The sequence below is a fragment of the Bubalus kerabau genome, chromosome 6 (assembly GCF_029407905.1).
Source record: "Bubalus kerabau isolate K-KA32 ecotype Philippines breed swamp buffalo chromosome 6, PCC_UOA_SB_1v2, whole genome shotgun sequence".
NCBI lineage: Eukaryota > Metazoa > Chordata > Mammalia > Artiodactyla > Bovidae > Bubalus > Bubalus kerabau.
The window spans coordinates 106,551,376-106,576,199 of record NC_073629.1 but is presented as its reverse complement, the minus strand read 5'-3'; the positions used below and the strand labels follow the sequence as shown (position 1 = coordinate 106,576,199).

At 37.3% G+C, this 24,824-nt stretch overlaps 1 protein-coding gene and 1 pseudogene across 1 annotated transcript in view; one reads left to right on the top strand and one right to left on the bottom strand.

The window, feature by feature from the left end:
- Positions 1-24,824, top strand: part of RLF (RLF zinc finger) — an 80,628-nt gene that overhangs the window by 15,453 nt on the left and 40,351 nt on the right. Inside the window, exons 2-4 of the mRNA XM_055586283.1 lie at positions 16,103-16,257; positions 17,161-17,242; positions 19,843-19,975. Of these exons, the coding sequence (XP_055442258.1) occupies positions 16,103-16,257; positions 17,161-17,242; positions 19,843-19,975 (370 nt within the window). The remainder of the gene's footprint in view (positions 1-16,102; positions 16,258-17,160; positions 17,243-19,842; positions 19,976-24,824) is intronic.
- LOC129655629 (60S ribosomal protein L19-like) overlaps positions 7,717-24,824 on the bottom strand; it is a 72,838-nt pseudogene continuing 55,730 nt past the window's right edge.

The following is a 24,824-nucleotide window of genomic DNA, read 5'->3' as shown; positions in this document are numbered from 1 at the left end:
TGGCCATTCAGCTTGTTTCCAGTTTCTGGCTAATACAAACAAAGCTGTTATGAACATTCATGTATAAGTCTTTGTGTGAACAAATGCTTTCTCTTTCTCTTGGGTAAATGAATGGCTGGGTCACATGTCAGGTTTTTCAGAGTAGTATCGTTTTACATTCCTAACAACAATGTATGAGAGTTTTAGTTTTCCACTTCCTGATCAACACATGGCCCTGATCAACACATGGCGTAGCCAGTCGCTTTATTATAGTTTTAGCCATCCTAAAATTAGTGGCAGCTCATTGTGGTTCTTATTTGTATTTCCCTAGTGATTTTTGTTGGGTATCTTTTTACCTGCTTATTTACCAACCATATATCTTCTTTGGAAATGTATCTTTTCAACTCCTTTGCCGACTTGAAAAAATTGGATTGTTTTCGTGTTGTTGAGTTTCGAGAGGAGTGTGTGTGTGTTTCTGGACCCAAGCCCTTTATTTAATATATTCTTTTTTTTTTGCTTTTTTAAATGTTGTGGCTTAGATGGCAAAGGGTAGACAGATTGGAGGTGGTGATTTGTATCACCTTTAAGTTACACACATTCTGTCACTGGTTCACTTGGTATCTCTGGAGGGAACACCCTTGACTGTGATACAAATTCCACTGTGCTGAGGGTGGGCATGAAGAGAGCCTAAGGTGCTCACTACCAGCTCAGGGAGAGCAGATGAACTGAGGCAGAACAACATAGTGTCAGCCACACGTTGTGGACTGAACTGTTGGTAAACTCACACAAGACACCATCAAGAACCTCAAGGAAAAACTGGGTGAGACATTAACAGGAAAGAGAAGGCCTACATTACTAGATGGCCCTAGGAGCAGCCAAGCCATGGCTTGTTGGCATGTATTTTCCTAGGCTGTGGCTTGTCTTTTTACTCTCTTAACAGTGTCTTTTGGAGAAGGCAATGGCACCCCACTCCAGTACTCTTGCCTGGAAAATCCCATGGATGGAGGAGCCTGGTAGGCTGCAGTCCATGGGGTCATGAAGAGTCAGACACGACTGAGCGACTTCAATTTCACTTTTCATTTTCATGCATTGGAGAAGGAAATGGGAACCCACTCCAGTATTCTTGCCTGGAGAATCCCAGGGACGGGGGAGCCTGGTGGGCTGCTGTCTATGGGGTCACAGAGTCGGACATGACTGAAGTGACTTAGCAGCAGCAGCAGCAGCAGCAGCAGCAACAGTGTCTTTTGAAGAACACATGTTCTTAATTTTGACAGAGTTCAATTTATCAACTTGTTCTTTTATTGATGATAGTTTTCATGTTATATCTGAGAATCTGCCTAACCTAAGAGCACAAAGATGTTCTGTGTTCTCTTCTGTGTTATTGTTTTAAGTTTTACATTTAAAGATCTATGATCCATTTGGAGTTACTTTTTGTATGTTGTGTGAGTGATGGATGGAAGTTCTTTTTTTAAAAGATATAAGCATCTAAATGTCCCAGCAGCATTTGTTGAAAAGACTGCTTTCCCACTGAATGGAGAAATCTCCTTTGCACTTGGCTGAAAATCAATTAGCCATATGTATGTAGGTCTATTTCAGGACTTTATTCTGTTCCATTGTTCTGTTTGTATACCTTGATGCCATTACCACACTCTTGTGTTGCTTTTTTCAAACAGAAAATACAATATTATGAGAGTATATTGCTCACAGATAAGAAGTAGAATGGTGGTTGCCAGAGGGTGGAGGGTAGGGGGATGGGGAGTTACTGTTTAATGGGTTTGATTTCAGTTTTGTAAGATGGAACAAGTTGTGTGGATGGATGTTGGGGTGGTAGCACAGCAGTGTAAATATACTTAATATCATAGAACTGTTCGCTTAAAAATTATTAAGATGGTAAATTTTGTTACGTGTGTTTTGCCACAGATTTTTTGTTTGTTTGTTTTGTTTTTAAGCTATATTGCACATTGTCTGGTGCAAAATGAGTACTCAGTCATTTCAGTTGAATGTTTTTAAAAAAAATCAAGACCACTGTTAGCTGGCAAACAATGGACATAGAAGTTTGACTCCCCAACTGAAAGGCATTTTTATTTCACTGTTTTACATAGCTGCCTCAATATTGTAATCTTCCCCAGTGATAAAGCTCAGATTTTAAAATTTTCGTATTCAAGAAGTATCCTAGATCTCTTTAGTAGTAGTGACTTACTAAAACAGAAATGGGAAATATTTGAATTTATCCTCCTCGCTTTCCCCACTCTTCCTGTTCATGCTCACCCACTTCTGTTTCTTGAAAATAGCTCTTCTTAAATCTCAAGACATACAGTTAACTTTTTTGGGTATTTTTTTACATTGTGGTAAAGTATGCATAATATAAAATTTGCCATTTTAGCTATTTTTAAGCATACATTTCTGTGGTATTAAGTATATTATATTGTTATGCAACCATCAGCACTATTCATCTCCAGAACATTTTCATCTTCTCAAACTGAACCTCTGAACTCATCAGACATTAATTTGCCATTCCTCCCTGTTTCTTGCCTCTGGTAACCACCATTCTATATTTTTGTCTATGAATTTGACATAAGTGGAAACATATGTCACTTTGTGGCTTGCTTATTTCGCTGAGCATGATGACTTTAAGATTTATTGACTTTGTAGCACATGGAGAAGGCAATGGCACCCCACTCCAGTACTCTTGCCTGGAAAATCCCATGGACGGAGGAGCCTAGAAGGCTGCAGTCCATGGGGTCTCAAAGAGTCAGACATGACTGAGCGACTTCACTTTCACTTTTCCCTTTCATGCATTGGAGAAGGAAATGGCAATCCACTCCAGTGTTCTTGCCTGGAGAATCCCAGGGACGGGGGAGCCTGGTGAGCTGCCCTCTATGGGGTCGCACAGAATTGGACACGACTGAAGTGACTTAGCAGCAGCAGCAGCAGCAGCACATGTCAAGTCTCCCTTTTAAGGCTGAATAATATTCCATTGTGTTTATATGCCACAGTTTGTTCATCTATTCCTTGATGTATTCTTGGATTGCTTCTACCTTTTGTAAATAATGCTGCTATGAACATGGATACAAATAACTCTCCAAATCCGTACTTTCAGTTCTTTTGGGTATATATCCAGAAGCAAAATTACTGGATCATATGGTAATTCAGTTTAATTTTTGGAGAAACCACCATACATTTTGCACAGTGGCTGTACCATTTTACATTCCCATCAACAATGCACAGGGGTTCCAAATTTTCCACATCTTTACAAACAATTGTTATTCTGTTTTATCTTTTCAGGTGCTTATTGGCCACTTGTGTATCTTTGGAGAAGTCTAAGTCCTTTGCCTATTATTGTTGGGTTGTTTTTTTTGATGTTGTGTTTTAAAACTTCTTTATATATACTGGATATTAATCCTTTAACAGGTATATAATTTGGCAAATATTTTCACCTGTTCTGCAGGTTTTCTTTTTACCACAAGGATAAGGTCCAGATTTCAGGGTAGACAAGTTTTTATTTTGATATAGTTCAGTTTATATATTTTTACTTTTGTTATGTAATGCTGTTGGTATCATATCTAAGAAATAATTTCCAAATCCAATATCATGGAGTTTTTTCCCATTGTTTTCTTCTAAGAGTTTTATGATTTTAGCTCTTAGATCTATTTTTTTTTCCTTTTTTCTTTATTTGAAGTATAGTTGATTTACAGTATGTGTTAGTTTCAGATGTACAGCAAAATTATTCAGTTACTTTTTTTTTTTCAGATTGTTTTCCATTGTAAGTTATTGCAAGATATTGCATATAGGTCTCTGTGTAATACAGTAAATCCTTCTTGCTTATCTGTTTTATGTGAAGCAATTTGTATCTGTTAATCCCATAGTGCTCCTAACTTATCGCCCACCTCCCCCTTTAGTAACCATAAATTTATTTTCTGTGTCTGTGAGTCTGTTTTTTGTATATAGATTCATTTGTAGCATTTTTTAGATTCCATGTATAAGTGATATCATAAAGTATTTGTGTTTTTCTATCTGATTGACTTCATTTAGTATGATATTCTCTAGGTCCCATCCATGTTGCTGCAAATGGCAATATTTCATTCTTCTCTATGACTGAGTAATATTTCATTTTGTGTGTTTGTGTGTGTACATGTACACACATACTTGTACGACATCTTAAGTCAGTTGTCTGTTGATGGGCACTTGAATTTTTTCCATCTTGGGTACTGTAAATAGTGCTGTGAACATTGGGGTACATGTATCTTTTTAAATTAGAGTCTTTGTCTTTTTGGTATTTGTACCCAGGAGTAGAATCGCTAGATCATGTGTAGCTCTCTTTTTCGTTTTTGAAGTAACCTTCATGCTGTTTCCTGTAGTATCTGTACCAGTTCACATTCCCAGCAAGAGTGTAGGAGGGCTCCCTTTTCTCCACACCCTCTCCAGCATTTGTTATCTTCATACTTTCTGATGATAGCCATTCTGACTGATGTGAAGTGATACCTCATTGTGGTTTTAATTTGTGTTTCTCTAATAATTAGTGATGTTGAGTATCTTTTCATGTACCTGTTGGTCATCTGTATGTTTTGTTTTTGGAGAGATCCCTGTTTAGGTCTTCTGCCCATTTTTTGATTGTGTTGTTTGGTTTTTTGATATCGAGTTGTAGAAGTTATTGGTATATTTTGGATATTAATCCCTTGTCAGTCATATCATTTACAAATGTTTTCTCCCATTCCCTGTTTCAAAAAAAGACATTTCATTTTGTTGATAGTTTCCTTTGCTGTGTAACAGTTTTTAAGTTTGATTAGGTCTTGTTTAGGGTTTATTTTTGCTTTTATTTCTTTTCCTTGGGAGTCTGATCTTAGATCTATTTTGAGTTAATTTATGTATATGGTATACAGTAAGAGACAAATTCTTTTCCATATGAATATTCAGTTTTTCCAGTAGCACTTGTTGAAAAGACTGTCTGTTCCTCTGCTGAATGGTCTTGGCACCTTGGAAAATCATTTGACCATATATATGAGGGTTTATGGCCCTAGTGGTAAAGAACTCGCCTGCCAGTGCAGGAGACATAAGAGACGCCAGTTTGATCCCTGGGTCTGGAAGGTCTTGTGAAGGAAGGCATGGCAACCCACTTGCCTGGAGAATCCCATGGGCAGAGGAGCCTAGTGCGCTACATACAGTCCATAGGGTAACAAACAGTCAGACGTGACTGAACCAATTTAGCACACACAAATGCATGCACATGACGGTTTATTTTTGGACTGTCTAGTCTGTTTCGTTGGTCTTTGTGTGTTTATGCCAGTACACACTGCTTTGATTACTGTAGCTTTGTAGTAAATTTTGAAATCAGAAAGTGTGACATAGGGAAAAAAAAAAAAGTGTGAGATCTACAACTTTATCCTTCTTTTCAAGTTTGTTTTGGCAATTCAGGGTCCCTTGAGATGCCACCCCCCCTCGCAAAACTGAGATTTTGATAGGGATTTCATGAATCTTGTGCATTGCTTTCTGTAGAATTGACATCTTACACTGTTGTCTTCCATTCCATGAACATTTTTGTGTCATGTCTTGCAGTTTATTTGTGTCTTTAGCATCTTTGATTAAGTTTTAATATTATAGTTTTCAGTGTGTAAGTCTTTCACTTCCTTGGTTAAGTTTATTCCTCTGTTTTTAAAATTTGTTAATTTTTGGCTGCACTGGGTCTTTGTTGTAACCCATGGGCTTTTCATTGTTGCATGTGGGCTTTCTCTAGTTGTGGCACAAGGAGGTACTCTTCATTGCAATACATGGGTTCTCAATTTGGTGGCTTCTCTTGTTGAGGACCACAGACTGTAGGGCGGGTGGGCTTCAGTAATTGCAACACATGGGCTTAGTTGTCCAATGGCATGTGGGCAGACCTGGGGTTAAACCCATGTCACTTGCATTGGCAGGCATATTCCTAACCACTGGACCAACAGGGAAGTCACTATCCCTGTATTTTTGATGCAATTATAAATGGAATGGTTGACTTCTCTTTCAGATTGTTCATTGTTGTTGTATAAAAACACAACTGAGGGAATTCCCTGGCGGTCCAGTAGTTAGGACTCTGTGCTTTCATACCTGGCTGGGGAACTAAGATCCTGCAAGCTGTGTGTTGCAGCCAAAAACAAAAAAACAACACAGCTGATTTTTGTGTGTTGATTTCATATTGTGCAACTTTTCTGAACTTGTTTATTTGGTTAGTTTTTTTGATGTTGAAGTTTCAATGTTTTCTACATATAAAATCATGTCATCTGCAAACAGTGATACTACTTTTCTTTCCAATTTGGATGCCGTTTATTTCTTTTTCTTGCCTAATTGCTCTCACTAGGACTTCAAGTACTGTATTGAATAGAAATGGGGAATGTGGACATCTTTCTTCCTGACCTTAAAGGAAAAGCTTTAAGTCTTTCACCATTGAGTATAATGTTAGGATTTTTCATTCATGATCTATATTATTTTGAGGTACTTTTCTTCTGCTCCTAGTTTGTTGAGTGTTTATCATGAAAGGTTACTGAATTTTTCAAATATTCTTTCTACATCAGTTGAGGTGACATGTGAGGTTTTTTCGCTTCATGCTCTTAATGTGATTTTCATATGCTGAACCATCCTTGCATTCCAGGAATAAATACCACTTGGTCATAGTGTATAGTTTATTTTAATATGCCATTGAATTCAGCTTGCTAATATTTTGTTGATGATTTTTGTATCGTAAGGGATATTGGTCTGTAGTTTTCTTTACTTGTAGTCTTTGGCTTTGATATCAGAGTCATGCTGGCCTCATAGAATGAGTTAGAATTTGTTCCTCTTCAATTTTGGGGGGAAGTTTAACTGTTGATACTGTTCTCGTTCAAGCTCTCTTCCTTTCTATTATTGATAACTTAGATGAAGATACCATATAGATGCTGTAGTAATTAAAGATATCATAAACATGAAAAATTTTATTCAATCACAGTAGTAATGAAAGGATTGTAAATTGAATAAACAAAATACTGTATTTGCCCTATCCATGTGACCTTGAAAAGATTGTATTTAGGTTGTAATGTACAATAATTGTGATAATTTCTCAATCTATTGATATTTTACATAAATAATAGGAATATAAATTGGAACAAATTTTCTGGTGCAGAATTTAGCACTATGTAAATTCTTAAAAATTATGCATCCTTTGACCCATCAATTCTATTTATAGAACATTGTGCTGAATATTATAATAATTATATAAATATTGCATATAGAAATTTCTAACTTTGCATAGTAATGAAAAGTTAGAAACCATCATGTCCAGAAACAGGGACTTGAGTAATAAATTGTAGTATACACATGAGGTATAAAAATATTGATGTTGAAGAAAGTTTTACAAAATAATATAGCTTGAGTCCATTAATATGCTACTATTTAGGCATAAAAACCCCTCAAACTTAATTTTATTTGTTAACAGTGGTCTGTTTTGGGAGTAATGGTAGTGTTTATTAATGACATTTTTATTTTTACTTCTCTACTTACCTATATATATTTTTTTAAACAATAAAGGGTATTTTATTACAAAAAATTTATTAGTTTATTAAAGCAAAAGATATATTTATACAATTTTTATGTATTTATTTTTGGCCTTATTGGGTCTTCGTTGCTGCACGGGCTTTTCTCCAGTTGCAGAGAGCTGACGCTGCCCTCCAGTCGCAGTGCGCGGGCTTTTCATTGTGGTTTCTCTTGTTGCAGCTTTCGTGGTTGCGGCTCCTGCCTCTAGAGTAGAGGCTCAGTAGTTGCGGCACACAGGCTTAGCTGCTGCGTAGTATGTGGCATCTGCCCGGAGCAGGGATTGAACCTGTGTCTCCTGCATTGGCAGGCAGATTCTTTACAACTCAGCCACTAGGAAAAAGCCCAGCAAAAGATATTTTTTTAAATTGAAAATGAAATTAGAAAGCATAGTTAAATCCCATGACAGAATCAGTATCTAAAAATAATCTTGGTCGGCTAGGATGATGGATTGCATCCAGTGAAAGTTAATCAGAATAGATAAATAGGTAGGTAGATAAAGTAACAAGTCATATTTCTGGGTTTAAAAAGCCAACTATAACCAATATAAAAAGCGTGAGGTGCAGTCTAATAGCCATGTATGTTTTAAGACTTAAAAGTTGTAATTTACTCTAGCCACTTTCTGAATGTAAGCAGCCAGCTGTTCACTTCCCATTCCATTTCATCTCACAGCCAGCTTAGTCTCTTCGAGAGAAATCTCCCATGCTTCCTCACCAAGTGATGTTAAGTCTTGTCACTGTTTTGCCCCATCTGTTCTATTGATTTTTTCTGATTTTGTTCAAGTTGCTGTCTACCTGAATTTCGTTTCCCCTCACTTTCGCATTTTCAAACTTGACCCATACCTCAGAAATCCAGCTGAAAGGCTACCCTGCTGGAAGTCTGTCTGTCATAGTACAGTCACATTTTACTCAAATTTATTTAATTCTGGGAATTTCATGTGTTAAGAAATTAAAATCAATAAGATTTCTTGCTTACTGGCCAAAATTTAAAATAATGCAAATCCTCTTCTATTAAAAGTCACATACAGATTTAACAGTAAGGACCAAGTACCAGATACCGTTTGTCACTTCTGTGTGAACCACCACCATTCTAAAGTGTGGAGCGTCAATCTCACTATGGCTGAACAACTTTCCCCAGAAGCAGTCATTTTAAATGGGAATTAAATGCTGTAAACTCTTGGGAAGATCAAATGATACCCATGATACTACTTGTTGTAGAAGATTAAAGCTAATGCTTGGGGGCAGGAGGGGCAGAATTAAAAATACAAGTAAAATAGTTGTAGAATTGTGCGTTCTTGAAAGTCTTGTAGCAGAGTGGTTAAGTGTGGTCTCTGGAGTCAGATGACCCACAGTTCAAATCCTAAATCCAGCATTTACTACAATGGTGACTTTCAGAAAATAATCTCTCTGTGCTTTTGTTATCTCATTTTAAAAATCGGCTGATGATAAATCACTTAGCTCTTGGGTTATTGTATTAAATGTTAGTACCATGTAAAGCTCTTAGGAAAATACCTAGTGCATAGTGTGTGCTCAAAAATATTAACTATGATTATTCCACTGGAAAAGTTAGTCTCAAACCATTTGAGTCTTAAATTGGAATGCATCCCTGCATAAACAATGATCATTATGAAAAAAATTTCTCCTTCCCTGGTAGTTTTCAGAGAATAGTCCAGATGCTAACCAGCCTGTTTGAAACCATGTAGTGAGGAATGTAGATAGAATTGGGATAAGGGGAGATAATCTTTCCTTCTTCCTGTAAATATAATAATGCTTAATAAAGAAAACTTGGGAAGAATTTCAGAAAAACATAAAAATGGTACAAAATTGTTTATAATCCTACCACTGTTGTTCAGGTGCCCAGTTGTGTCTGACCCTTTGCAACCCCATGAACTGCAGCACGCCAGGCCTCCCTTTCCCTCACAGTCTCCCAGAGTTTGCCCAAGTTCATCTTCATTGCATCGGGGATGCCATCCAGCCACCTCTGACGCCTGCTTCTCCTTCTGCCCTCAGTGTTTCCCAGCACCAGGGACTTTTCCAATGAGTCGTCTGTTCACATCAAATGACCAAAATACTGAAGCTTCAGCTTCAGCATCAGTCCTTCCAGTGGTTCTTCCTAACATTAATATGGCTGAATTCCTTCTAATTTTTCCCCCTGTGCATTAATTTTTTATGTACAAAGAAGTTATGATTATAACACATACACAGAACCGAATAGTATTTAACCTAGAGAAGTAAACTGTTGTGGCATTCCAGATGAGGGATGTTCAGAGCCCTGGTCTAGGTCACTGGCTATGGAAATAAAGCATAAGATCAGAGACAAAGGTATTAATGTTTTTGCCATTGAGTCAATAAACTTTGGTGTGGTGATTTCAGAGATAGTTTTTTTTAGCTCTGGCTCCTGAAAAGAGACAGATGGAACATAGGAGGAAGAGCATATTTGCTGGGGAAGATGTTTGTTTTCACCATGTTGAATTTTAGATTTGAATAGGACATCCAGATGGAAATGTCTAACAGGCATTTGAGGTATATAGCAAGGACTTGAGAGAGAATCTGCCTGAGATATGAATGAGAACATCCTGTGAGAATGTTTGAAATAAAGATGGTACCTGATTGGGCTAAGTGTACTTAGTTCTTTAAGGGCAGGAATGGAGTCTTCATCTCTGTTACCCTCCACATTATTGCTACATAGTAAACTTTAGTAGAATAAATAAGTTTACTGAAACAAAGAGAAGAGGCCATTAATTTGGTCATTAATTTGGTTTCTGAAGAATGCCAATGAACTTGAGGGAGTCATAATTATTATTTACTGCCCCTTTCTTAGTTTTGTTGGTGTCTAAAATTTAAATTTCTAAAGAGAAATAAAAGACTCCCATTTTTCTTTTCTGCTTTTGATGGAATTTTGTTTACATGAGTTACTTAAAAATGTTGTTTCAGTTCAGTTCAGTTCAGTTCAGTTGCTCAGTCATGTCCGACTCTTTGCGACCCCATGAATTGCAGCACGCCAGGCCTCCCTGTCCATCACCAATTCCCGAAGTTCAGTCAGACTCACATCCATCGAGTCGGTGATGCCATCCAGCCATCTCATCCTCTGTCATCCCCTTCTCCTCCTGCCCCCAATCCCTCCCAGCATCAGGGACTTTTCCAATGAGTCAACTCTTCGCATGAGGTGGCCAGAGTATTGGAGTTTCAGCTTTAGCATCAGTCCTTCCAAAGAACACCCAGGACTGATCTCTTTAGGATGGACTGGTTGGACCTCCTTGCAGTCCAAGGGACTCTCAAGAGTCTTCTCCAACACCACAGTTCAAAAGCATCAATTCTTCAGCACTCAGCTTTCTTCACATTCCAACTCTCACATCCATACATGACCACTAGAAAAACCATACCCTTGACTAGATGGACCTTTATTGGCAAAGTAATGTTATTTGGATGGCTATAATTCATTCAGTTTAATCTTGAGTTCTTAAAAACGATGATAGTAAAGAAGATTGTTCCAGTGGTTCTTTCAGTGTCCAGAGTACGCACATAGTGGATATGTTAAGGACACCTCCCTTGTAAAAAAAATGTTTTTAACCATTTTAACTTTTTGTTTTATATTGAAATATAGCCGATTAACAATGTTGTAACAGTTTCAAGTGAACAGCAAAGGGACTCAGCCATTCTCCCCCAAACTGTCCTTTCACCCAGGCTGCCACGTAACGACGATCAGAGTTCCCTGTGCTATATATGGTAGGACCTTACTGGTTTCCATTTTAAATATAGCAGAAAAGGACACTTCTTTAATGTGATTAACATATAAGGGGGAAAAGATTTAGGAATATAAAAAATATATAAATAAGTATAGGGGAAGATGTAAACCTAAGTACTCACAGGGTATTGAATCTTGTGTGACTTGGGAGGCTTAATTGGACATCTGTGTCAGAAGATACTAGACTGGTGGCAGGAGCTTCTGAGTGGGAAGGGACTGCGGAAAGAACAGCCTTGTCTCTGTTCCCTCCGCGCTTCTTTCTGCACACGTAGCCAGCAGCTGGTTAATTTGCACATGTGGTTTCAACCGTTAGGTTGTGTTGACTCATTCTGAAAGCTCCAGGATAGGCCCCTGTGTCTTTCCCCCTAGTACCTAGCTCCTTACTGGAGTAGACTATGAAAAAATATTTGGCAAATGAATAGAATGATGAATTTATTCAGTAAAATGGTAAATTTATTCAGTAAACATTTAATGAGACTTGAATGTCCTATGGAGATGGAAGTGAGTGGAGGAGTGTTTGGCCTACTAAGGTTGATAAGATATTACCTGACCTTAAGGAACATAAATTCTGGTACTGAATATAAATTTGTAAAGCCTTCTGGTTTTCAGATTAACCAATGCAGAAAATAAGTAATTTGCTGACCTAAAACAGTTTCTTTCTGACATAGATTTTAAGAGATTTGTTAAGAGATATTATGTGAAATAATCCAAAATCACTGTGGATGGTGACTGCAGTCATGAAACTAAAAGATGCTTGTTCCTTGAAAGAAAAGCAATGACAAACCTAGACAGGGTATTAAAAAAAGAGACATCACTTTAAAAAGCAGAGATATCACTTTGCTTACAAAGGTCCATATAGTTAAAGCTTTGATTTTTTCCCAGTAGTCATGTATGGATGTGAGAGTTGAACCTTAAAGAAGGCTGAGTGCCAGAGATGCTTTCGAACTGTGGTGCTGGAGAAGACTCTCTTGAGAGTCTCTTGGACAGCAAGGAGATAAACCTGTCAGTCCTAAAGAATATTCAGTCAACCCTGAATATTCACTGGAAGGACTGGTGCTGAAGCTGAAGCTCCAGTACTTGGGCCCCCTGATGTAAAGAGCTGATTCATTGGAAAAGACCCTGATGCTGGGAAAGATTGAGGGCAGGAAGAGAAAGAGGCGACAGAGGATGAGATAGTTGGATGTCATCACCAATTCAATGGACATGAGCTTGAGCAAACTCCAGGAGATAGTGAAGAACAGGGAAGGCTGCAGTTCATGGATTTGCAAAGAGTCAGACATGACTTAGCGACTGAACAGCAAGTATGAAGTCTTATTTATGTAGCTGATAAGCACACAATTCTGCATGCCTTTTCTTCACTCATTTAGCTAGAAAGGATTACTATGGGATCAGTTTTATGATCCTCTGTTATCATTCAGTTTTTTCTTATTAAAATTTGGGATTTGATTAGATGGGTACATAATGTTCTTCTGAAAATATAGAAGGAGTCTACTTCTCTAAAGTGACTGGTAAAGCAGCAAGATACTTAATTAAATGGATGTATTGAAATAGGTTGGTGCAAAAGTAATTGTGATTTTGCATTGTTGAACTTTGCTGTTTGCAATTGGAATATATTCTTAAATTAATGTGGTTATGTTATACATCATTTTCATGCACTTTTCTCACTTTATGGTTTTTGCTAATGACTTATTGCTTGCTGTATATTTTATATTTGTTTTAGACTGTGGAAATGATGTTAGACAAAAAGCAAATGAGAGCGATTTTCTTGTTCGAGTTCAAAATGGGTCGTAAAGCAGCAGTGACAACTCAACATCAACAGCGCATTTGGCCCAGGACCCTCTCATGTACACACAGTGCAGTGGTGGTTCCAGAAGTCTTGCAGAGGAGACGAGAGCCTTGAAGACGAGGAGCCTAGTGGCCAACCATCAGAAGTTGTTGTTCAGTCGCTCAGTCGTGTCTGACTCTTGTGCAACCCCATGGACTGCACCATGCCTGGCTTCCCTGTCCTTCACTATCTCTTGAAGTTGACAGTGCCCAATTGAGAGGCTCATCAAAGCCGATCCTCTTACAACTACACGCGAAGTTGACAAAGAACTCAACTCCTACCATTCTACAGTTGTTTGGCATTTGAAGCAAATTGGAAAAAGCTCAGCTAGTGGGTGTTTGACTGCAAAAAAAAAAATCGTCTTTTTGAAGTGTTGTCTTCTATTATTCTGCGCAACAACAATGAACGTTTCTTTTTTTAAAAAAAAAGTTTATTTCATTTGTTTATTTGGCTCTGCCTGGTCTTAGTTGCAGAACGTGGGATCTTTGATGCGGCCTGTGGGTTCTAGCTCCCTGACCAGGGCTTGAACCCAGACCTCCTGCTATGAGAGCACGGGGTCTTAGCCGCTGGGCCGCCAGGGAAGTCCCCAATGAACCATTTCTTGATTGGACTGTGATGTGCAACAAAAGATGAATTTTATATTACAGCTGGTGATGACCAGCTCAGTGGTTGGACTGAGAAGAAGCTCCAAAGCACTTCCCAAAGCCAAACTTGCACCAAAAAAGGTCATGGTCTCTGATGCCCTGATCCACTACAGCTTTCTGAATCCCGGCAAATGTGTGCTCAGCAAATTGAGGAGATTGACCCAAAACTGCAATGCCTGCAGGCGGCATTGGTCAACAGAATGGGCCCAGTTCTTCTCCATGACAGTGCTCGACCACATGTCGCACAACAAATGCTTCAAAAGTTGAATAAATTGGTCTATGAAGTTTTGCCTTTTCCACCTGACCTCTCACCAACCGACTACCGCCTGTTCAAGCATCTCAACAACTTTTTGCAGGGAAAATGCTTCCACAATCAGCAGGAGTCAGAAAATACTTTCCAAGAGTCTGTCGAATCCCCAGGCACGGATTTTTATGCTACAGGAATAAACAAACAAACTTCTTGTTGGCAAAAATGCATTGATTGTAATGGTTCCTATTTTGATTAATGAAAATGTGTTTGAGCCTAGTTATAATGATTTAAAATTCACAGTGCGAAACCACAATTACTTTTCTTACCAACTTAATAGCTTAAGTATCTTGATCATTCAAGTATGCAATGATCAGATAATTCAGTGTGTAAGTTAAGTGAGCTTTTAATAAAGTATATGATATAATGGTTTATCATTCGTTTCCCTGTTGTTTTTTTTTTTTTAAAAAGACAGTACTTAATTATCAGAACTGATACAAGGACTGTTATTGTAAAAACTACAGGAAAAAACTACAGAAAATCAGTGGAATCCTGCAATACCACCAAGCTATTTGTAGTTTGCTAGGCAGAAAGATCAGAATATAGGAAGTTAGGAATCCTTGAAGAGATTATTACTGAAGTAGCCTTAACTGCCTACCTACCCAGTCAGAATGTGTGTTCTAGGGGGCGGGAAGCTTGCATAATTCAAGTCTTAACCTGTTAATTAAGCATGTGTCAATTAAGCATAAGCAAAACCTATTCAGTTGTTAGAGGAAAGAAGTATATTACTAGAAGGGAGAGCAACTTTGTGGAACCTAGAGAGACTCCAAACAAGAACTTAGCCTATTTTCCACACTGTCCAAAGAGAACAGAAGCCAGCTTTCCATTGTGATTTGAACATGTAATTTTTCAGGCCTTATTGTGGTTCTGGTTTTCCTTTGTTTTAGATTTTTAACTCACCAGAAAACCTATTATATCAAAATATGGGGAATGAGGTACTCTAGGTGTTAATATGACTGTCCCCTTTGTAAACAAATAAACTGGCATCTGGGATTGTTGTTGTTTGGTCGCTAAGTCGTGTCTGACTTGTTGCGACCCCAAGACCTGCAGCACGCCAGGCTTCCCTGTCTTTCACTATCTCCCAGAGTTTGCTCAAACTCCTGTCCATTGAGTCAGTGATGCCAACCAACCGTCTCATCCTCTGTCACCCCCTGCTCCTCCTGCCCTCAGTCTTTCCCAGCATCAGGGTCTTTTCTAATGAGTCAGCTCTTTGCATCAGGGGGCCGAAGTACTGGACCTTCCCAGTGAATATTCAGGGTTGATTTCCTTTAGGATTGACTGGTTTAACTTCCTTACTGTCCAGAGGACTCTCAAGGGTCTTCTCCAGCACCACAGTTTGAAAGCATCATTTCTTTGGTGCTCAGGCTTCTTTGTGGTCCATCTCTCATCCCTACATGACTCTTGGAAAAACCATAGCTTTGACTATAGGACCTTTGTAAGCAAAGTGATGTCTCTGCTTTTTAATATGCTGTCTAGGTTTGTCCTAGCTCTTCTTTTGAGGAGCACGTCTTTTGATTTCGTGGCTACTGTCACTGTCCACAGTGATTTTGGAGCATCTGGCATGTATGTTAGTTTTCGAAATAACTTCATTAAATATAACCATAACCTTTTATAAATTGGTAGGTGTAAATTAAGCCTAATCAGTCCTATGTGGAAAAAAGAGCTAATGGCCACACACAGCAATGTCTTTTGTATAAGGCAGGAATCATAATCTTGTATAACCAGTGTATTGGTACATGGTTGGTGCTCAATTTAGTGTTGTATTAATGAAACTAATTACTAAATTTCAGAGATGATAACTCCAGACCTCTGTTGAGAACAACTATCAGCATTTTATGGCTCTATTCGTAGATTTATTCTCATGTCAAAAGAGCAGTTCTGCCTTTTCTTTAATTCAACAGAAACAATTCATTAAGTGATGAAAATAGAATTCTCTGAACAAACTAGTGCCAAATAAAAGGTGTATGCATCTGTTAGAAAAAAGGGAAGGGGTAGTCCATTTGAGAACAAAGATGGTCTTGTTTGTTTCATTGTCTTAATTTTTAAAATAATTGAAACTTTATTTTTTAGACCTTGTTGCAGTATGCAAGCAACAAGAACGCATCAGAACATATTGTGTATCTCCTGGAGGTGTATCGGCTTGCCATCCGAAGCTTCGCCAGCGCTCGCCCGTATTTAACTACTGAGTGTGAAGATGTCCTCTTAGTGCTCGGCAGATTAGTACTGTAAGTTTAAGAACTTAAATCACTGTTAAAATTGAGTATTTTTGGTTGTAATGTTTGCCGGACTTCTCTTTACTATGGCATCACATTGTTTAAAGTTTCATACCTTTGAATGAAACTTCCTTTGCTCTGACCCCTTTATATTCCCATTTTCAGGAGACAAGTATAAGTGAAACTGCAGCCAAGCAGCATAATATTTAATTGCCCCTAGAGTCTCTTTTTGTCCTCAGGCTTAGATTGATAAATTTTCTTTCTGTCCTTAGGTATAGTTCAACTGAAGTGACAGAGTATCTGGAAGGTGTAGTGGTCTTTGAGGGAATTACTGTGAAATTCTGCAACTCAGTTGTATTATTTGAGTTTTACTAGCAGAAAGTACCAGGGCACAGTGTAAAATTACCACCCTAAGAGCCCATAATGATTTAGTTGATATTTTAATACTTGACTGCCTAATAGCAGACAGAATTACACCTTTAATGTATTTTATTTGCAGAGTGAAAAAATATAACAGCTGTTAGTTTTTAGTTCTGGAATCACCTTGATTCAGTTTACAGATTGTTGGTAGGATAAATTTTAGTCTGGGTGATCGATTTTACTTTTCTGTGGTCTTAACTGTTTTCTTTCCTATTTTCCAAAATCCCAGACCTCTAACATCATACTTTTTTTGGAACACAAACATTCCTTGTTTTATAATCCTATTATTCCTTCTCTAAAGCTTCACAGTTTTTCTTTTTTCTCTTTTTTAAAGTTGAAAAGTTAATATAACAATGTTGAATAAAATTTTGAAGAGTAAAAAACAAATTTGAAATAGTCTAAATAAACCTAAAATGTGTGTTGTGTCACTGTCATACGGTGCTTGATTATGACTATAACCAGTGTTATATACTGACGTAGTGTTTCATATTCTAGGAGTTGTTTTGAATTACTGCTTTCAGTGTCTGAAAGTGAACTGCCATGTGAAGCCTGGGTACTCTTCCTTCAGTCTTTACAGGTGGGTTGATTTGGCCTCAAAAAAGGTCTCCGTTTGGATATCTAAGACACCTAGTTAATTTCTCCCAGCAAACTGAAATTGGAAACTTAGAACAAAAACAAGTTCATTATATATTGTATTAAGTTCATGAAATGAGAAAGAGGCCTTCCAGATGAAGAGAGTATCCTAAAAATTATTGGTTTTTTTCCTTTCATTTGGTTTTGTTAGTCTTTACATAGCTTAGAAGTCAACAAAAAATTTTTCATTCTTCAGAAACAAACTTTTAGACAGAATAAATCTATTAAAATATAAAATTGTATGTGTTTATTATGCAATACTATTTGGTTCATTCATGGTACATTTATCCAGTAATTTCCCCTAAAATTTCAGGGACTTATAATGCTAACAATTAAAAGTAGTCATCAGGGATTCTGTTCATGCATTTTACTTACAGGAGAGCTATGTTAGCTCATCTATTGGCTTGATAATAAGCATACTCAGATGAGCAGATCAGAAAATAGCAAGTTGGGGAGAGGAGAGTAAGGTAGGAGATAAAAAGCAAGTGTACTGCCAGCAATAGAAAGCAAATTTGCCTGTTAGTGGAGATAGAAAAACTGTTTAAAGAAAACAGACTTAATAAGTAAAAAAGCTATCATTCAGTTATTATCATTAATTATGTGGCAAACAGTGCTCTACATTGTTTTCACATTTTGTATGTTTTAATCAAATTGCAAACCTTATATAACATAGAGATCATTTGAACCACAATTTATAAATAGGGAGGCAGGCATAGAGAGGTGAATTAACTTGCCTAAAGTTAACACCTAGATTTATACCTAGAACTTGCTTTGTTTAACTATTTCCTCAAGGAGGCAAACTCCATAGTAGCCTGGACCTGTTTCATGCAGGCATAAGCCAAGGTTTGTGTGTTAACAGACATACCTCATTATTTGAAAATTTCTTTCTTCTTGACTGTATAATCCAAATTGAAATGATACAATGTTCAGTTCAGTCGTTCAGTCGTGTCTGACTCTTTGCGACCCCGTGCACTGCAGCACGCCAGGCCTCCCTGTCCATCGCCAATTCCTGCATAATTGTTACTGTTTAGATTTTCTGTTTAAGAAGAATTCTTTGTTATGTTCGAATCCCTATAATGTCCTAACTCTTCACATATTCATATAGTTGTTAAAATCGTCTTTCATACAGAGCGTATTGATTTTGTCATTCTTTGTTTTGGGGTCTGCCAGTAGTTTGCCCTGGCATAAGACATTTTAATTCTAGAAGGGCAAATGAACTTTTTCTTTTATTAGGGCTGTTACTATTATTTTTTATTAGTATTCCTTTGCAGAGTGATACTTTCTTAGTATCTCTCCTTAGATTTCTTCATTCTTTTTTCAGATTGTATGCCTAAATAAAATATTTGCCTTCCTCCCTGCTTGTACAACTTTGTTAAAATATTTATCAGACAATTTAGGATATATATATTCACATTTCTGAATATGTGTTCAATAAAATAAATACAGTAGAGGTACAGATAAAATATGACACAATCCCTGTAGAAATATAAAGCATGAAAAATGGAAGTTTTCTTATTTTAGGTAAAAATGGATAGGGCATCAGGATATGTTTTGAGGATACCTTTGGTAAGAGAATAGTTTTACCAGGCAGGCCACAGAGAGTGTTCTCAATCACTATTTACAGCTTGTGTAACCCTTCCAGACTTTTTCTTTATGGATATAAAAATACATTCTGAAATGGGCTTTTAAATAAAAACGAGATCCTGTGTTTTGCAACCTTTTTAACTTAATGATTTTATCATGGACATGTGTCTAGGATTGCATCTTCCTTGATGACTGCCTGGGATTCTGTTATGTGGCTACACCATAAATTATTTGGCCAGATCTCTTTGCTGTTTATTGTAAATAATGCTAGAGTGAACATCTTGCACTTGTATTTGTATATTGTAGATTTCAAGATGTGGACTTCAGATAGTTTTACCTTAAACAAGAAATTATTTTTAAAATCCACCATAGTTTTTGAAGACTCTATTTGAGGTTATTTAAAAAATTTTTTTTTCTTTATTTGTTTATTTGGTCATGCTGCTCAGCCTGTGGAATCTTAGTTTCCCAACTAGGGACTGAACCTGTGGCCCCTGCATTGAAAGTCCCTGGAGCCATCTATCGTTTAAAAAGTCTTTTGATAGAAGAATTTAAACAATTAAAAAGATACATAACAATAGATATCATTGTCATGCTTATGTTAGAAGGAATAGGTTGCCTATGTGAATACTGCAGAATCTTTTAAAAGAAAGCTGTGCCAGTGACCTTAAAATAATTTAGTAATTCAAGGATGTAAATTGAATGGTGGTGATAATTTTACATAGAGGAACTTGGGAAAACATTTTAAAGGTACTCTTTAACTTAGTGAAAATGCCCTAGTTTCATTGTTTAAAAGCAGCAACAGAATTTCATAAAACTTTGAGGATAGCTATTTTTTTTCCCCCTGCTTATTTATTTTTAGGAAATCCAAGATACAGGGCTTTTCATAGACTTTCAGATATATTGAAAAGGCAAAAAGACTTTATATTGCCAGTTTTCTGAATATGCTTTTTTTTTTTTTAGGAGTCACATGATGCGTTATTGGAATTTGGGAATAATAACCTACAAATACTGGTTCATGTTACCAAGGAAGGGGTGTGGAAAAATCCTGTTCTTCTTAAAATTTTGTCTCAACAGCCAGTAGAAACAGAAGAAGGTAAGCTTAAAACTATACTGACTACTGAAGGAGGATTTAGTTCTAAGAGAATTAAAAATTTTTATGGGTTAAAATTTTGTGAATGTCACCTGTGTGAAATAACCAGTCATTCTGGTCTCCTTTGAATAATAAAAACTAGCCATTAGCACTTAATGTTTTGTTTTAAGATTCTTGAATTTTAACATAGAGTTTTAAAAGTATCCCTTTGTACTTGTTTTTAAATATTGCTTTGAATAACAGTGTTTATACAGAGCTCCTGTGATAGAAATTAATAATCTGCTTCTAGTCCTTGGTATATAGTAGAGCTTTGCTTATATTTTGTTTACTGGTTACTAGAGCTGAGGACTATTGACAGAAAATTACTCTTTATTTTAGATTTATGAAACATTGGAATTTAGCATTTTATAGAGATACACAAAGAAGAAAATTTTTATTTAAAAATTGTCAGTTGAAGACCAACAGATTTATGGATTTGGGTTGATGTTTCCATTTAGACGCACAAAATATCTCATTTTACATGTCCAACATTTATGATTTTGTTTGCTTTAAGTTAGTAGAAAATTAACAAGGATCACATCTTTGTTAAGTGTGTTTCTGGAATAAGAATGAGTTTCAAAACAGTTTTTATTTATACTTTTGATAAATCTTTAGTTCAAGTCTCAGGCCTTTTGTTGATGTCTTAAAATATGGGCATCCCAGGTGGCACTAATGATAGAACCTGCCAACGCAGGAGACATAAGAGACAAGGGTTTGACCCTGGGTCAGGAAGATCCCCCATGGCAACCAACTCCAGTATTCTTGGCTAGAGAATCCCATGGTCACAGGAGCCTGGTGGGCTACAGTCCATAAGGTCGCAAAGAAATGGGCACAACTGAAGCTACTTAGCATGGAGACACATCTTAAAATATTTCAGTTAACTTATTCATTCCCCAAGTTTGATAACCTACTGTATACATGTTATGTGGGTTTTTCTTTATAGTGAGATGATTGATAATAAGAGTGCTTAAATTTTCTCTTGGTTCCTTACCTCTGATAATTCTACTGCTTATCAGTTATACTGATAAGAAAAAAAAAAAGACCTGTTAAATAGAAAATAGATTTGTATATATGTTTTATGTTGAGGTTCTTGATAAATGGCATCCTTTTGTAAATATAGGCAGGTAGACGCTCAATGATTGCCTTTTATCATTATTAAAAATTGCATTGGCAGGAGGGATGTTTACCACTAGCGCCACCTGGGAAGTTTAAAAAAAAAAAAAATGTTAGAGGACAAGCCAAATAGTTGCAAAAGGATCCTAGAATTAGCAGATTCCCAGATAAGGATCCAGGAGTGAAGAGTGCATGACCTTTGTAGACAGGCTCAAGCCCCAGAGGGAAGAGAGATGGAATTGCATTAAATGTCCCTCGTTTTTTTTCCTGATGTAACTAATCAAATATTTCACCCTCCTATCTCTGGAATTAATAGTACTCAGGTTTTTTTTTTTACATAGAAAAAAAAAAAGAAATGGGGAGAAGCACTGTTTACCTAATATCCCATGGTATCCTGTATATTCAATAAAGATTAAGTACCTAACATCTGTAGAATTCTGAATGGGTATAGGATACCTACATATGTAAGGAATTTTTCTGAGAACCACAATGTAAGTGGTGAGCAGCCTGTGACCTGCTTGCTTTTGCAACTGGCCCCTGCTAATTTCAGATCAACAGATTTAGAAAGCCTCCTGTGTAGCTTCATTGCCCTTGCAGCCCAGATATTAACACATTTGATACTTGAGAGCAGTGACCATCATTTCATTAATTGCTGTTTTTCAGTAGTGTACTAATCAGAAACATTAAAAATAAATTTTTTAACTTCCAAGTAACCGAGTAAATATGCCTTTTGGTTTAGTTTTTTGAATTAAAAAAAAGGTGCATAAGATTTTTATTTTTCTTGCCATGAAGTCTCAAATTTACCACTGCTCCCCTTCCCGCCCCTCAAAAAAATGGGTTTCCCTTGTGGCTCGGCTGGTAAAGAATCTGCCTGCAATGTGTGAGACTTGGGTTTGATCCCTGGGTTGGGAAGATCCCTGAAGAAGGGAAAGGCTACCCACTCCAGTATTCTGTCCTGGAGAATTCCATGGACTGTATAGTCCATGGGGTCACAAAGAGTCTGACACGACTGAGTGGCTTTCACTTTCACACCTCCCCCCCACCCCCCCAAAAAGACATTTCTTACTGAAGCATGTAATATGTACCAGTTGTTGACACTTTGGCCAGCCTGATCAGCAGGGAAATGAACAAGTCCTCCCACCCAGGTACCAAAGGCTTTTACCCCAGGCCACCCTAGCAGCCTACCACAAAATGTAGAGATGGCAAGACCAAGCCCAGCCAAGGTCCCCCTGGTGGTTCCTGGCCTGAGCCCCAGTGCCCACAAACCACCCGTACTTTCAGTGGTGATGGCAGCAACCCATAGCTTCAAAGTCCTCAGGCCCATCAACCTTGGAGACCCCCTTTCACTGTGCTAGAGGAAACCCAGAGCTGCCATCTGGTATCTGTCAGTTTTTCCAACTGACTTGTGCCTTCCCCAGCATCCTCCTCCCCTCTTAATTCATGACATCAAAACAGTGGCTTTTCCTTATTTTTCTTGAGACTCAGGAGGGCCAAATCAATAGGCTTTTGCTCTTTTATTTCTCTCCCTACTAAGGGTTGAGGGAAGAGAGCCATCCTAATTGTTCAGAGGCAGTAACTTCCTCCCCTTAATCTAGTAGAGAAGGAACCAGCCAGCTCTTACTTCTTCCTGGTTGTTTTTCTTCCCACCGCAGTCTGTTTTTTGTTTCCCTTCTACCACATACCTCTAAAGCCATTGTATGACCTGTCATGTGTCACCTGCGCCTTCAGTAAAATAAGCAAACAAACAACACTCTTCTTTAACAACACTGTTAAAAAAGACAAAGATAATTTTTCACTGGACCTTAAATGTTACAGTTTATTACATGTTGAAGTATACAGGAGGTAAACCGTCATGATGTTTACAACTTACTTTTAAGTGGCTCAGAAAAAGAAAAACTAGACAAAGAAATATGGCACAATGGTTCAATTGTTGAATCTAGCTGGAGGAGAGGCTATATGGTTAAACATTTTTTTTTTATTAAAATGTTTGAAAAATGAACACAGAAGGGAACACAATTGGGAGTGAGACTTCTTAGTGTACACTTTATTGTGTCGTTTTAAATATTGACGTGTATGGATGGATTCCTTTTTAAAAATACAGTTAAGGATTTATAAAATAAGTAAGGATTGATTTTAACATGACAGAGTGTTTTTAAAATGCAGCTTTGATCTCTGTGTTAAAAATTGATATAGTGGTTTAACTGTGACTGTAATACATTGAGTAAAGTGGTTTTACCTCATAGAAGTAATAGTGTGATTTATAGCGTGCCTGTTATGTGATGGGCACTGTGTTTTCCGTCTCATTTAATCCATTCAACAGGCGAGAGATTACACATGGGCAAGGCCATATAGTTAAAATTGTGGAGACAGAATTTGAGCCCAGGTGAGGAAATATTTAAAAGTTTTTGATTGATTAAAAGTGATAACCATTTGGTTTCTAAAAACATGGTTTTATCCAAAAGTTAACAAGACACGGTATTTGTCCTCAAATTGCTGATAGTATAATGTAGATATCAGAGTCAAAGAATAGCAAGTAGTATTGAGCATTCACTCTGCCTGGGCCCTGTGCTCCGTGTCTTACTTGCATTCTGGTATTTCATTTATGATTCTTTCATCTCTGTGAGGCAGTCTTTTCATAGTTAAAGAAACTTGAGACTCAGGAAGGTCTAATTTGTCCAAGGGCCTCACAACTTAGTATGTGTGCGAGTCATGATTTGGCATCAGTTAATTGATTCCAAAATCTAAGATCTTAACCTTTATATACTCTTATCATTTATTACTATATATAAAGAGAAAAATAAGTGTGGTAAAAGAAGTAAAATGTTACAGGAATTTAGAAGGGGTTGGGTTGTATAGCTAACATACCTGTTTTCAGGTGTGAGATTTGTGAAAATGCATATACTTGATAGAGTAGATAAATGGAGCATAATCTGATGTTAGGCAGTTTAGGATGGAGGGGACAGATGTGGCAGGAAATAACATGAAGTAATTAGGTTGAAGAGAATTTTTAAAAGAATTGCTAGGACACGGTAACTAAGTTGATTTTCTTAGGAAAGGAGTTGGCAAGGAAGGGTAATGCCAGAATTTCATTTTTTTAAAAAACTGAGAGAATACCATTACTGAAAATAGAAGTAAGGAATGAGGAGCTCTTTGAGATATGATTGTGAGTTCATTTTGTGGAATTTAGTGCTTGTGGGACTAAAATGAAGAAGTCCAAATGCAAGTGATCTATTTTCTGTCCATGCCTTTTGACCTTGACTGTGTATTAGAGTCTCTGTGGAATTTAAAGCCAGAACACACAGACACATATCCCAGGTCTAGGCTCCATCTGCTAAATCAGAATCTCCAGAGTTGAAGCTCTGAATACTGACCTTTCTGAAGTGCCACAGGAAACGAGCCCCTTCCACCTATGCCTACTGGGAGTATAAATTGGTATAATCTCTGGACATCCACCTGGCAACAGTTTCACTTCTAGGAATTTTTTCTATAGATACAGCCATGCATTGTGAAATGGTCTCTGTACAGGGATGTAAATTGTAGCATTATTGACAGTTGCCAAAGATTGGAAACAACTTGCAAGTTTATCTGGAGGGGATTGGTTAAATTAGTTACATTTGATCTGTACAGTGGAATAACACACTTGTTAAAAGTATTGAGCTCTCAGTGTACAGTGATAGAATGACCTGTAGGATATATTAAA